Raw genomic sequence first — 13034 nt, 5'->3', positions numbered from 1 at the left:
GGCTTGGCAAACAAGTTGAATGTTTGTGAATAATTATATGTTTATAACGATTAGGCAAATTTAAATTGTGGAAGTGGGACCAGGCCCGCTGTTTAATATCAAACCAGTCATCGAAGTTATTCCTGGCATATGGTCATACTAATCCCCTGTACTGCATTCTTTACACCTTAAATCGAGTCAAGTTTAAATCGTTCTCGTCGTTTTTAAACTTTCATTTTGTTTGTTTTTTATTTGTTTTTATTGTTATGTTATATTAATTTAGTATCCTCCGTATCTTGAAGTTGGTGTAAACGGGCCCTAATAAAGGTAAACAAAGGCGCGACGTTGCCAGACTGGTTGTGTGCAAATTTAGTGGCCACTCTGCGTTGTATTTACTAACAAAATTACCTGCTCTTAGTCGTTCTTGCAAATCAATTAAGCCTTAAATGGCAGTGCAAAAAATAAGTGTGCAATAATTAATCACTGATCGATTGCTAAACGGAGTTAACTGCTAAGTACCGAGAAGAACAGCGAACAGCTGGCACAGACGGAGACAAATTCCAATGCACTTTCTCCCCCGAAGAAAACCCGTCGAGCGGCTTATTTGACATCCATTCCGATATCAATACAGAGAAATAGAGAGAAATAGCGAGAAATAGAGGCCACAGCACCTGTGGAGCTGTGCTGTAGCGACAACCACAACAAGAACAAAAAGTTGATTGCCATCGTCTTGGCCATTTTATTGGGCTTTATAGCCGCAGTCAGTCACATACCGCCCGTTGTCGAGTTTGCCACGATTCTTAAGCGTTTTGCGTTTGCGGAGCACTCCCAAGAATTCATAATTTGCATATTTAGAGCCGGAGATATATGCAAAGATTCCGATTGGGCGTAGCATGTTCAACGAACTGAGTCAACCGCCTTGAAATTCTGCGCTAAAAGTGAGTTTTCATAGATACCAGTCGTACCCCGAATTTCTAATGATTTGAGCTGACTATTTAGCAAAACAGGATGGCTTCGATTGTGGAGAAAGTGCGTCGCGTTTTGGATGCCAAAGATCTGGGCGACATAACGACGGAGCTCTGTGACTTTTCGCTGAAAGAACAGAATGCAACTGCCGAGGCCCAAGGAGTACAGCCTTCATCCGCCTCCGATTTTGTTCCCATTCTTGGACAGACTGTCACCTATATTGTGGCTTGTGTATTAATTAACGAGAATGACGAGCTGCTTATGATTGAGGAAGCCAAACAGAGTTGTGCAGGTAAGAAGGTACACTAAAAAGTCAAAACCACACTAATAAAACCCGGTTACGTTGCACTCTATTGACCAGGCAAGTGGTATTTACCTGCCGGCCGCATGGAGAAGGGAGAATCCATCACGGAAGCAGCCGCCCGGGAAGTTTTCGAGGAGACTGGTCTTAATGCCGAGTTAACTACTCTACTGGCCGTGGAAGCCGCCGGTGGCTCTTGGTTCCGCTTTGTGCTCACTGGTCGAATCACAGGTGGGCGACTTAAAACCCCCGCGGAGGCTGATGCGGAATCAATCCAGGCAAGATGGGTGCGTAGTCCCAAGGAAGTACCTCTTCGGGCCAATGATATACTTAACATTATTGAAATTGGCCGAGCATATCACCAGGGGCAAAAGATTGCAGTTAGTCCTTCGCCATGGCATGGCAAAATACTGCCCACACGGTTTTCACACAAACGGAACTATCTACGAGTTCTAGCTGTAGCCAGAAAGCGAGCCCACAACTCGCTGAACATCCTGGTCAGCGAAAAGAATGCCCACCACTTCCCTACAGTGGAACTGCATCCTAATCGCAGTCTGCACTCTACGCTGCGGAAGTTTATGATTGAAATTTTTGGTGCGGAGCTGCCACAACATCGACCACATGGCTTACTCAGCGTGGAACACTTGCCTTCGGAGCAGCCGAATACGGATGGTATATGCCTTAATCTGCTGGTGGCTTTCCGGCCGCCGCTGGAAGAAATTTCCCTCATCGGCAAATGCATTTGGCAGGAACTGGGAGCACCACTCGACGAAATGTTAGGGCGCATTGTCAGCAGCAAAAACGCCTCCATTCCCCTGAATGTGGTGCGCTAATTGCCTTATAGTTTTAAACTAGAGTAATCTGTCCTAATCTATGGTGCAAGCAATCTATCCGTTATTAGTTGCAATTAAATATACCGACTGTTATGCAATATTGTTTCCATTCTCCGGTGCTGAATAATAGATTGCGTAGGTTAGTCTCGAGCTATCAAATGCTAATCTGTCTAGAAGATATCCCAACTACTAAACAAATCCGCTTCCGTTTCTTGGTGAAAGATCTAATCTAAGGATTACTTGTTTGACTTAGTCTAATATATCTTAATAATGAACAAAGAAAACTTTTACTATTATATAGTACCAATTAAAATATTCATATTTTAATACAAACATAAATTATTTCAATCCACTGTCAGACTGGACTTACTACGAATTCGCACTTGTCTAAGTATAAAGAACTTTATTCGAAAGAAATGGCCATTTTGCCCCAAGTAATAATCAGAAAGCAATTTCAAACACACATTTCAATTTAATTCAATATTTAAATCAGCTGTATAAATTTCTTTAGCCACATACCCATAATGGGTAAACGGTATATATAAAATGCTTCTTGGAATATGTCACAAAACTAGAAACTATTGCAACAGCCGACTTGGTCAATGGGTACAGAGAAAGAAATGCACGAGTTGGGGAAGGGATGATCTAAGTAACTAAGCCGCCAGCAGTGGTTACACCCACAGCTTGTTGAACAGGTCCATGAAGGAGTCGTAGATCATGAAGGTGATGGCTACATCCAGGCACACGCGACCCAAACGAGGCACAGTGCCCTTGTAGAAGGCAGCGGGGCCTTCGTTTTTCATGATCTGCAGTGCACAGTGGGCAGAGTTTTTGTATTTCGATGCCTCCAGGCCCTGCATCCTTGTTTTAACCACATCGAGCGGGGTATTACCGAACACAGAGGCCGCTCCAGCGATAACTCCAAAAGCTCCCACCACCAATTTGGGAACTGGCTTATTAGGATCATTTCCCTTATACATATCCTTTAATGACTCCAATACGAAGAAGCGGATGGCTTGATTAGATCCCTGTTTCAATACGGTCATCGTAAGACCCTTGTAAACTCCCGAGATACCCTCTGTCTTCACAATCTGGGTAACTCCATGAACAAAGCCCTTGAATTTGGGATTGGCGCTGCGCTGGTCATTAATAAATTTCACCTTGATGGTCTCCATTGGGGTAACAGCTACAATGGCCTCGCAGACGCCAGCCCCCAAACCGCAAAGCAACTTTCCAGAGTTGCTCAGTTGTCCTCGAGAGTCCACAGCATTCGACTTCAAGAATTCAAAGGCACCGAATCTGAAAATATATGAGCAATTTTAATTATTTTGGTTAACAGAATAAGTTGACTGATTTATTTTCTTCTCATCTGCAGGTCTCAAGCTCTTTTTTTTAGAAATATTTTGAATTGGAATTTACCTTGCCGCAGACTTGGGAATACTGCCGTAGACCAGCACACTAAGACCGCGATAGAGACCCAGGAATCCGCGCTGTTGCACAGTTTTCTTGACGCAGTCGAAGATGCCATTGTACTTCTTGGCCGCTCCCTTTTCGTCCAGCTGCAGCTGTGTCTTTACGAACTCGGTGGGATAGGTGATGCATATCTCGATGCCGCCAGTAATACCACCGGCGACAATGCCCTTTAGGCCCACCTGTCCACCGGCCGGTGCTGCAGCTCCATGCTCGGACATCCATGGACGCCGGCGGTATGGACTGACCAGGGCCGCGATGATTGAGCGATTCATGCTGACTAAGTGTAAGGTAAGAGTTTAGCTGGAGATGGAAAACGTATACACTGTTGTGAAAAACATAGTCTTCCTTATGAATTATGTTCGAGTGGAAATTATTTACAAACCATTGTTGTTGACGGATCAACAAAAATAGACTAGTTTGATGTGGGTGCCACAATTTTCAAAAACTTCAATGGGATTTACCCAAAATGTGTAAAACCTATGCTGTATTAATATAACAATTGGGAAGATTGATCAGAAAAAGACAAATTTTTGGTTGAGGGGAAAACTTATTCCTTGAATTAATATATGTATATGGTATATTAGTGCGGCTGGTAGAACATACGATTTTTTATGTGTTTTGTTTAGATATTTTCAGTTATATAAGTTCCATTTTTAGATTCGAAAAGACTTGTTATCCATTTTGTTGTTTTGTTGTCCATTTTGAATTTGCCTTTTGCCTTTTTTCAGTTCTGCCTAACTTATGAAATTGTCTAAGTGGAATAACAATAATCACATACAAGGCAGATGTTTTGCTTTTTCAATAAACTTCAATTTATTGGTAATAACAAGTGGTATTATCATTGGCAATTTCCATTTGTTATGAATGCTCTCTTTTCCCTCTACGAACATTCATTTATCGCCCGAAATTTCACCTTGAGGACAAGGTTCAAAACAAAACTGGGAACGAAGAATCGACAAACTAACACAAACACTAACCAAATGTTAGAAAATCTCTATACAGATTACTTAAGATCGGGTGATATAGTCTATGTCTGGCAGTTTGAGTGGGAGCGGTACTATATCAGCAGGCTTGTTTGGTTTGCTCTTTCCACTTGACAAATTATAATGTTTTAGAGCCTCGATGCTGTGGCACACACATGGCTTACTCAGCGGGGAACACTTGCCTTCGGAGCAGCCGAATACGGATGGTGTATGCCTTAATCTGCTGGTGGCTTTCCGGCCGCCGCTGGAAGAAATTTCCCTCATCGGCAAATGCATTTGGCAGGAACTGGGAGCACCACTCGACGAAATGTTAGGGCGCATTGTCAGCAGCAAAAACGCCTCCATTCCCCTGAATGTGGTACGCTAATTGCCTTATAGTTTTAAACTAGAGTAATCTGTCCTAATCTATGGTGCAAGCAATCTATCCGTTATTAGTTGCAATTAAATATATATATATAATATAATAGATTGCGTAGGTTAGTCTCGAGCTATCAAATGCTAATCTGTCTAGAAGATATCCCAACTACTAAACAAATCCGTTTCCGTTTCTTGGTGAAAGATCTAATCTAAGGATTACTTGTTTGACTTAGTCTAATCTATCTTAATAAGGAACAAAGAAAACTGTTACTATTATATAGTACCAATTAAAATATTCATATTTTAATACAAACATAAATTATTTCAATCCACTGTCAGACTGGACTTACTACGAATTCGCACTTGTCTAAGTATAAAGAACTTTATTCGAAAGAAATGGCCATTTTGCCCCAAGTAATAATCAGAAAGCAATTTCAAACACACATTTCAATTTAATTCAATATTAAAAACAAGCTGTATAAATTTCTTTAGCCACATACCCATAATGGGTAAACGGTATATATAAAATGCTTCTTGGAATATGTCACAAAACTAGAAACTATTGCAACAGCCGACTAGGTCAATGGGTACAAAGAAAGAAATGCACGAGTTGGGGAAGGGATGATCTAAGTAACTAAGTTCACACTAAGCCGCCAGCAGTGGTTACACCCACACCTTGTTAAAAAACTCCATGAAGGAGTCGTAGATCATGAAGGTGATGGCTACATCCAGGCACACGCGACCCAAACGAGGCACAGTGCCCTTGTAGAAGGCAGCGGGGCCTTCGTTCTTCATGATCTGCAGTGCACAGTGGGCAGTGTTTTTGTATTTCGATGCCTCCAGGCCCTGCATCCTTGTTTTGACCACATCGAGCGGGGTATTACCGAACACAGAGGCCGCTCCAGCGATAGCTCCAAAAGCTCCCACCACCAATTTGGGAACTGGCTTATTAGGATCATTTCCCTTATACAAATCCTTTAATGACTCCAATACGAAGAAGCGGATGGCTTGATTGGATCCCTGTTTCAATATGGTCGCCGTAAGACCCTTGTAAACTCCCGAGATACCCTCTGTCTTCACAATCTGGGTAACTCCATGAGCAAAGCCCTTGAATTTGGGATTGGCGCTGCGCTGGTCATTAATAAATTTCACCTTGATGGTCTCCATTGGGGTAACAGCTACAATGGCCTCGCAGACGCCAGCCCCCAAACCGCAAAGCAACTTTCCAGAGTTGCTCAGTTGTCCTCGAGAGTCCACAGCATTCGACTTCAAGAATTCAAAGGCACCGAATCTGAAAATATATGAGCAATTTTAATTATTTTGGTTAACAGAATAAGTTGACTGATTTATTTTCTTCTCATCTGCAGCTCTCAAGCTCTTTTTTTTTTGAAATATATTTAAAATTGCAAACTTGATAATTTTGAATTGGAATTTACCTTGCCGCAGACTTGGGAATACTGCCGTAGACCAGCACACTAAGACCGCGATAGAGACCCAGGAATCCGCGCTGTTGCACAGTTTTCTTGACGCAGTCGAAGATGCCATTGTACTTCTTCGCCGCTCCCTTTTCGTCCAGCTGCAGCTGTGTCTTTACGAACTCGGTGGGATAGGTGATGCATATCTCGATGCCACCAGTAATACCACCGGCGACAATGCCCTTTAGGCCCACCTGTCCACCGGCCGGTGCTGCAGCTCCATGCTCGGACATCCATGGACGCCGGCGGTATGGACTGACCAGGGCCGTGATGCTTGAGCGATCCATGCTGACTAAGTGTAAGGTATGAGTTTAGCTGGAGATGGAAAACAGTGTACAGTGTTGTGAAAAACATTGTCTTCCTTCAGAATTCTGTTCGAGTGGAAATTATTTATAAACCATTGTTGTTGACGGATCAACAAAAATAGACTAGTTTGGGTGGGTGCCACAATTTTCAAAAACTTCGATGGGATTTACCCAAAATGTGTAATAATGCTGTATTAATATAACAATTGGGAAGATTGATCAGAAAAAGACAAATTTTTGGTTGAGGGGAAAACTTATTCCTTGAATTAATATATGTATGTATATGGTATATTAGTGCGGATGGTAGAACATACGCATTTTTTGGTGTTTTGTTTTGATATTTTCAGTTATATAAGTTCCATTTTTAGATTCGAAAAGACTTGTTATGATTCCATTTTGAATTTGCCTTTTGAAAAATAATCTATATTTTGAAATATTTATCAAATCAAAGCAAATGTCTAAATGGCAATCGTGAATCGCGTCTCTATGCCAATATTGACCTTAATTTTCGTATCAAATGTTTGCCCAAGTGCAGTTCTGCCTAACTTATTCAATTGTCTAAGTGGAAAAACAATACTCACATATGGTAAAAGGCAGATGTTTTGCTTTTTCAATAAACTTCAATTTATTGGTAATAACAAGTGGTATTATCATTGGCAATTTCCATTAGTTATCAATGCTCTCTTTTCCCTCTACGAATATTCATTTATCGCCCGAAATTTCACCTTGAGGACAAGGTTCAAAACAAAACTGGGAACGAAGAATCGACAAACTAACACAAACACTAACCAAATGTTAGAAAATCTCTATACAGATTACTTAAGATCGGGTGATATAGTCTATGTCTGGCAGTTTGAGTGGGAGCGGTACCATATCAGCAGGCTTCTTTGGTTTGCTCTTTGCACTTGACAAATTATATTGTTTTAGAGCGATTACATAACTTTTGCATGACCATAAATAATAATCGGAAAAAATTTAAGTTCATAATTATTCATAATATGCCGTTGTTAAAGCCACTTTCCGTATCGGACTAGAAATCTGGATAAACATAAACAATGCCCACTGATAAGTCGGCACTGGAAAGTGTCTAACGACTTCCACTAACACACAAGCGGGTGATTAAACCCACTACCACACACACAGACAAAACCCACTATTTTGCGAACGTTGCACTTAATTTGTGCTCATGGAGCATGCCACTTTGCTATTGGTTTTTGTTTTCTCTTACTACTCACATTAGAATGCAAATAAAACCGAAATTATTAAAATTTTGGAATGCCCAGAAGCAGCAAAGAGAAGGCGTCAGAGAGCACGGCGATCGTGGACAGCGGTTGGATCTCAACTGATCGGCGATACAAAAAAAATTCCATTTTCCAATCGACGAGCGAAAGCGAATACAGTGCTCACTCTTAACTGAGTACAGTGATACCCTCAAAAAGTGAACATTAGATTACTTGAATCACTCATAAGACGAACCGAACATATTTGAAAATTGACAACTCTTTAATCGTTCGGATTTTGAGCGTTTACAGATACAGTAAACCATTTACTTTAAATCAGCGCACACCTTTTCTTAGTCCAATGCTGCGGGGGAGAACTGTATTTCCAGTGGTCGACGATTTGTAAACAACAGCTCTCCAGGGAGCGGGATCCACTCTGCCCGTGCTCAGTTACTTACACAGAAAAAAATAAAAATATATTTGTCTAGAACAAATTTAAACTGAAAGTCTGTTGATAAGCGTTCAAAGTGTTAGGAAAAAAGTTATAAAAAATCCTATATTTTATTTTATTTTTTTTTTAATGATAATACTTTATATTCAATAATATGAAATATGAAAAAACGGTTTTAAGATGAAAATCAAGCTTATTTTTTTCCGTGCAGAGAGTGTGTAAGAACGAGCCCCAAAGTAACGGCTATGGCATGATGTGTTTTTTTACTGACACCGCAGTTGAGTTGAGATCTCTCTCTAATCGGAAACCCGTTTGGCTAACAACAACAAACTGGACAGAGCTTTCGGACTGGAAAAGCTCCAGCAAAGAACAATAACAAGAACCTTTAAATTTTCGAGCGCCGCAAAGTAGACCAACTTATTCATCGACGGTTATTACACAATGAGTTCTCACAAACACACACACAGAACACGCATAGTTTACGCACACCCACGCGGCGGTATATATCCAGGTTATCAGACCGTTTTAGTGGTACAATAATCCAATTGATAAAGGTTTTTTCATTTTTAATTTATAACGTCTAATTGAGAAATTCTTAAATGTTTACTATTTACCGACTGACGCAACGGGGAGTCATGTGGATTGGATACACGTATTCCTAACGCTGCCGGCAAACGATGAATGTTAACAAAATAACCCGGCGCAAAGTGTGGCCGTGCTGACAACACTCCTGTGATAACAACTACGCCTGCGCCAGTCCTCAAGTCCCACAGATGGCCACCCACACTTGTAGGACGCACTCACAATCAACAAAACCATTCACAATACAAAAGCCTCATAAGTAAAGAATTTCGTTCTCAATTTACAAGAGCAACTGAAGTCCCAAATGAATCGAAGCGGAAACGCGTAGGAGGTACATCCTCAATTTGAGAGCAGTTTTACAAAAATAAAATCTCTTCATAGTCCCAGTAGAACTTTTATAACCGATACCAAAGGTAAAGAAGTTAATTTCACTTAAGATTAAATAATGTTTATGAAGTATTACCGCAAACAGAAATTAATAGCAATATCTGATGTCTTTTACCAGTAAGGGATAGTCTGATCCTAAGAGTTCGAATTCGAGCCATAGGATTTTAAAGTAAAGTAAAAAGTGTAACATAAAAATGACCGGTCTAGCTGAGAAGTGGTTAAGAGTTAGTTACGGGACAAGATAGAATTTTATAATTTATATTATTATTTTTTATAATTGTGGCTCCAAGCACACTTCTCACTCATACTTTAAAAATCTTTAAACTGAAAAAGCACATTAAAACAAAGTCGTAGAATTGCAAAGCACTTCAGTGTTGTAGTTTATTCAAATGCATTTGGAAATTAGTTCCCCCAAGACTGAGGGGCATCTCACCTACGCCGACTGCGGGCGTACGGGTGCGATTATAAATTAACATTGGGCTGAGCGTGCAGTTCCGTTTGGTTTAGTTTAGTTCACTGTTAGTCAATAACAATAGAGGCTATCTGAGTTAGTTGCAATGCATGTAGTAGTTATAGTTATAGATCAGTCATGGACAGATGCCGGGCTCTTAGACGGCCTTGTAGACGCGCACGCACTTCACGCTGCCGATGGTGAGGGTCTGTGGGGAAAGGTAGTGGGATAAGTTAGGTGAGAGGGTGATGATATAGGCAATAGATTATTCTTACGGTGATCAGCTCGCCGTCGTTGAACTCGCGGACGATGGTGGTGGGCTTATCGCCCTTCTGCTCCTGCGTCAGCTTGTTGCCATCCAGGGTGATGATGCTCTTCACGTTGCGACCGTCCAGGGTCTCCTCGTCGAACTCAACGCCCAGCTTGAAGCTGATGGATGAAGTCTTGAAGGTGGAGGTGGTGGTCAGGGTATAGGTATCTCCCTCCAAGGTCACCTCCACGGTGGGGCTCAGGCTGTTGCCCATCTTGCGAGTCACCAGACCGACGCCTGCAAGTAGAATAAAACAAATTCAGAAATAAGTAAAACATATGCGATGGGAAAGTAAAGAAATCAAAAATCGGAATGAAAGATGAATTATGAGCAGACTGCACATAATTGAATTAGCCCAACAAAGTTGGGGACCCCAAAAGCAGCGGTCACAATGCAAATCATATCATATTTAATTAAAAATAATAAAGCCATGTCATGAAGTTCCCTGCAGACTCAGTTGAAACGTCAAAAGTCGTGCTCAAGGTTAACGAACAATGCGGGCTGTCGCCTCCTCCGCTGTCTCCGGGCTTATCAATTGGCAAGCCCTCTATATATAGATCGGGAGAGGCACCACCTTATCTCAGTGCTGCATCCCATATATATTATAAGAGTATAAACGTTAGCATATCGTTTGCAGGGGATAAATTTGAATAGAAATGCAATCAGAGCTTGATTCTTATTATTTTCTATACAATTTCACAGATTCAATTGGTCAATATAAAGTCCCTCAAACTTGTGAATCGTTAACGTTTCAAGTGCTGATAATTACAATGAAATAATGCAGGTAATAACATCATAGAAAGATAAGCCAGGAAAATAAAATCATTAAATCGTGTTCAAATAGTTAATGGCATTAGGTACTTGATTTTATGGGATTCATAATTACGAATATTTATAAAACCACTTTAAGTTCATGAATCATGCTTACTCGAAATTTATTTTTATGTTTAGAATTATAAGTTTTATAAAGACGTTATACTTTCTGTGCAATTTGTTATCAAACTTTAGTTATATGAAAAGTTGTGTCATACAAAACAATACAAATTAAAAATGAATTCTAATTTGCTGTCGTAAATCAGCAGAATATATGCATTGCAATTATTGAATGAGCAACCAAAAAAAATAAAATTTCTGACCTGCATTATCCCGAATCTAGAGCATTGTTCAGCCATCAAACCATCAAGGGGTCCCAATCAATTATGTTCAATTATGTATGGACCGGAGACTCCACAACAAGCTTATACTTTTGTCAAGTCCCCTCAAGTCAAGTGTCAACTGCCATCGTGCGATAAGTTTCCAAGTTCCCACTCATGGGAACCCAGCAACTGTACCATAGATCGATTTATATGCACCGTATATGACAGGAGAACCTTGAATAGATTAGACTGGCCTGCAATTACGAACTGTGGTCTATGATAGGGCTGACTGCCCAAAGTGCAAAATCCGTAATCGCGCCTAATTATTGTTCGCATTGCCATATATATGTATATATAGGCATATAGTTTATCGCATTTATAGACGACGACAGCTGATAACTGCTGCGAGGCCCCAACGACAGTTCGATTTGAATTTGTTTGGGTTTGAAAATTGAGAAGTACGTGGCTCTGGGACCAATTCTAGCATTAAAACCGAAACCGCAAAGTGTAGGCGAAAAGTTCTGGCTAACTGAGGTCTGGTAAATAAATCCGGACCTCAAAGTGTCGCGCCATCTCCGGTTTCCAAATGTATCCCATTTCCCGATTAAGGGACTCCTCTAAGAGGCGTCTAGACAGGAACCGAAAAAGTTTTGTTTGGTTTATATTATATTTTTAACAGAAAATATGTTTTTATAAGATATATATAATAAATAATAAACGAATGAAAATTTCTTATATTTTAATGCATCAAATTATCTTTATTTAGCAGCTAGAGCAAAGATCGCAGCTATAAAGCTTGTTGTTTAGTACAAAGTTCAGTGGGAAACTTTCCCCAAAATCTAGTACACAAATATACGACACCTGTCGCAAAAGCTAATGTCATGATGATGTTTGTCCCATAGAAAACAGACAGAAGTGAGTCAAAAATAGGAGACCAAAGTTCAGAGAACACACTTAATTACTTTTTGGGGTTTATGACTGACTCCCGCAGATAAGCTTTAACGGATTTTATACATTTTACGATCTGATTCGCAACTGTAAAGTTGAAAAGGGAGGTAGGGAGTAAAATTTGGAACACGTTTTTTCGCATCTTGTGCATTTCTCTTTAAGCTCTCTATTGATTTTTATCTCACAACGATAAGAAGGTTTTTTTAGGAGCGGGGAACTTTTCAAATGCAGTAAAAATGTATTAACAATGGAATTCATTCATTACTCTAAGTTGGTATTACGGTCTTTATAATAACTTTCAGTAGGGGGAACTTGGCAACCTTCCCCCCACCAATGATTTTTTTGCACACAAGTGCGAAAAATGCCGGCCGGTCGATTTCGGTGGCGTGTTTTCGGCTTTTTCTCTCTCCCTTCTCTCTTTATTTTGAGCACTTTTTAAGTTTTCTTTGCAAATGTTGATGCATAACTCTTCGGATTTTTTGACACTTCATGGGGATGTTACTTACCCAACTCCTTCATGTACTCATCGAAGTTCTCGGACTTTTCCAGCTTGTACTTCTTGCCAACGAAAGACATTTTGTTGTAGGGTATTTGGTCTGTGGTCTGCACAAGATATTCACTATTGAAAGTTTTCGGAGCGAATAAAGCGCTTCACAATGTGCCGGCTTTTTTATACTCTCACGCTACGCTGGCGTCGTTGCCAGATGCGAGAAATTTATTCTCTCGCCATTTCTCTTTCTCTCTCTCTCTCAGCTCAGTGTTGCACGGCTTTTGAATTTGTTGTTTGTTTGTTTTTTGTTTTTTGATGCTTGTGAGAATAAGCGGAAACATTAAATGATGTGGCATCGGATTACCAGATGCAAAACCAAGTACAGCC

General features: G+C 40.4%; 4 protein-coding genes across 5 annotated transcripts; 1 reads left to right on the top strand and 3 right to left on the bottom strand.

Moving 5' to 3' along the window:
• Positions 1 to 342: 342 nt before the first annotated feature.
• Positions 343 to 2172, top strand: LOC108116516 (8-oxo-dGDP phosphatase NUDT18). Its single transcript, XM_017228453.2, has 3 exons — positions 343 to 917; positions 979 to 1237; positions 1307 to 2172. The coding sequence occupies exons 2-3, from the start codon at positions 988 to 990 to the stop codon at positions 2077 to 2079; spliced, it is 1023 nt and encodes a 340-aa protein (XP_017083942.1). The 5' UTR covers positions 343 to 917; positions 979 to 987; the 3' UTR covers positions 2080 to 2172.
• Positions 2173 to 2462: 290 nt separating this feature from the next.
• On the bottom strand, positions 2463 to 3931 carry LOC121530170 (tricarboxylate transport protein, mitochondrial-like). Its single transcript, XM_041818664.1, has 2 exons — positions 3499 to 3931; positions 2463 to 3378 (listed from the first exon to the last, which is right to left on the bottom strand). The coding sequence occupies exons 1-2, from the start codon at positions 3822 to 3824 to the stop codon at positions 2751 to 2753; spliced, it is 954 nt and encodes a 317-aa protein (XP_041674598.1). The 5' UTR covers positions 3825 to 3931; the 3' UTR covers positions 2463 to 2750.
• A 1393-nt stretch (positions 3932 to 5324) lies between these two features.
• On the bottom strand, positions 5325 to 8027 carry LOC108116439 (tricarboxylate transport protein, mitochondrial). Of its 2 annotated transcripts, none has more exons than XM_041818662.1 (3): positions 7908 to 8027; positions 6329 to 6682; positions 5325 to 6183 (listed from the first exon to the last, which is right to left on the bottom strand). In XM_041818662.1, exons 2-3 carry the CDS (start codon positions 6652 to 6654, stop codon positions 5556 to 5558), a joined length of 954 nt encoding a protein of 317 aa, XP_041674596.1. In that variant the 5' UTR covers positions 6655 to 6682; positions 7908 to 8027; the 3' UTR covers positions 5325 to 5555. The 2 variants fall into 2 exon arrangements, with proteins under 2 accessions (XP_041674596.1, XP_041674597.1); XM_041818663.1 differs by lacking the exon at positions 7908 to 8027 and adding an exon at positions 7254 to 7361.
• Positions 8028 to 9663: 1636 nt separating this feature from the next.
• LOC108116440 (fatty acid-binding protein, muscle) lies at positions 9664 to 12805 on the bottom strand. The gene is made up of 3 exons (XM_017228348.2): positions 12664 to 12805; positions 10039 to 10310; positions 9664 to 9971 (listed from the first exon to the last, which is right to left on the bottom strand). The coding sequence occupies exons 1-3, from the start codon at positions 12731 to 12733 to the stop codon at positions 9921 to 9923; spliced, it is 393 nt and encodes a 130-aa protein (XP_017083837.1). The 5' UTR covers positions 12734 to 12805; the 3' UTR covers positions 9664 to 9920.
• Positions 12806 to 13034: the final 229 nt, after the last annotated feature.

The sequence above is a fragment of the Drosophila eugracilis genome, unplaced genomic scaffold, assembly GCF_018153835.1.
Source record: "Drosophila eugracilis isolate 14026-0451.02 unplaced genomic scaffold, ASM1815383v1 contig_367, whole genome shotgun sequence".
Lineage (NCBI taxonomy): Eukaryota > Metazoa > Arthropoda > Insecta > Diptera > Drosophilidae > Drosophila > Drosophila eugracilis.
This window is presented reverse-complemented; position numbering and strand designations above follow the sequence as displayed.

Bases quoted from the DNA above. Each gene is read 5' to 3' on its own strand.
- LOC108116516 (XM_017228453.2), top strand. From the start codon at position 988: ATGGCTTCGATTGTGGAGAAAGTGCGTCGCGTTTTGGATGCCAAAGAT. The intron at 1,238-1,306 runs GTAAGAAGGTAC...TCTATTGACCAG, and splicing joins AGCCAAACAGAGTTGTGCAG to GCAAGTGGTATTTACCTGCC.
- LOC121530170 (XM_041818664.1), bottom strand. From the start codon at position 3,824: ATGAATCGCTCAATCATCGCGGCCCTGGTCAGTCCATACCGCCGGCGT. The intron at 3,379-3,498 runs GTAAATTCCAAT...ATATATTTTCAG, and splicing joins ATTCCCAAGTCTGCGGCAAG to ATTCGGTGCCTTTGAATTCT.
- LOC108116440 (XM_017228348.2), bottom strand. From the start codon at position 12,733: ATGTCTTTCGTTGGCAAGAAGTACAAGCTGGAAAAGTCCGAGAACTTC. The intron at 10,311-12,663 runs GTAAGTAACATC...TTCTACTTGCAG, and splicing joins TGAGTACATGAAGGAGTTGG to GCGTCGGTCTGGTGACTCGC. The intron at 9,972-10,038 runs GTAAGAATAATC...CTTTCCCCACAG, and splicing joins ACGACGGCGAGCTGATCACC to ACCCTCACCATCGGCAGCGT.
- LOC108116439 (XM_041818662.1), bottom strand. From the start codon at position 6,654: ATGGATCGCTCAAGCATCACGGCCCTGGTCAGTCCATACCGCCGGCGT. The intron at 6,184-6,328 runs GTAAATTCCAAT...ATATATTTTCAG, and splicing joins ATTCCCAAGTCTGCGGCAAG to ATTCGGTGCCTTTGAATTCT.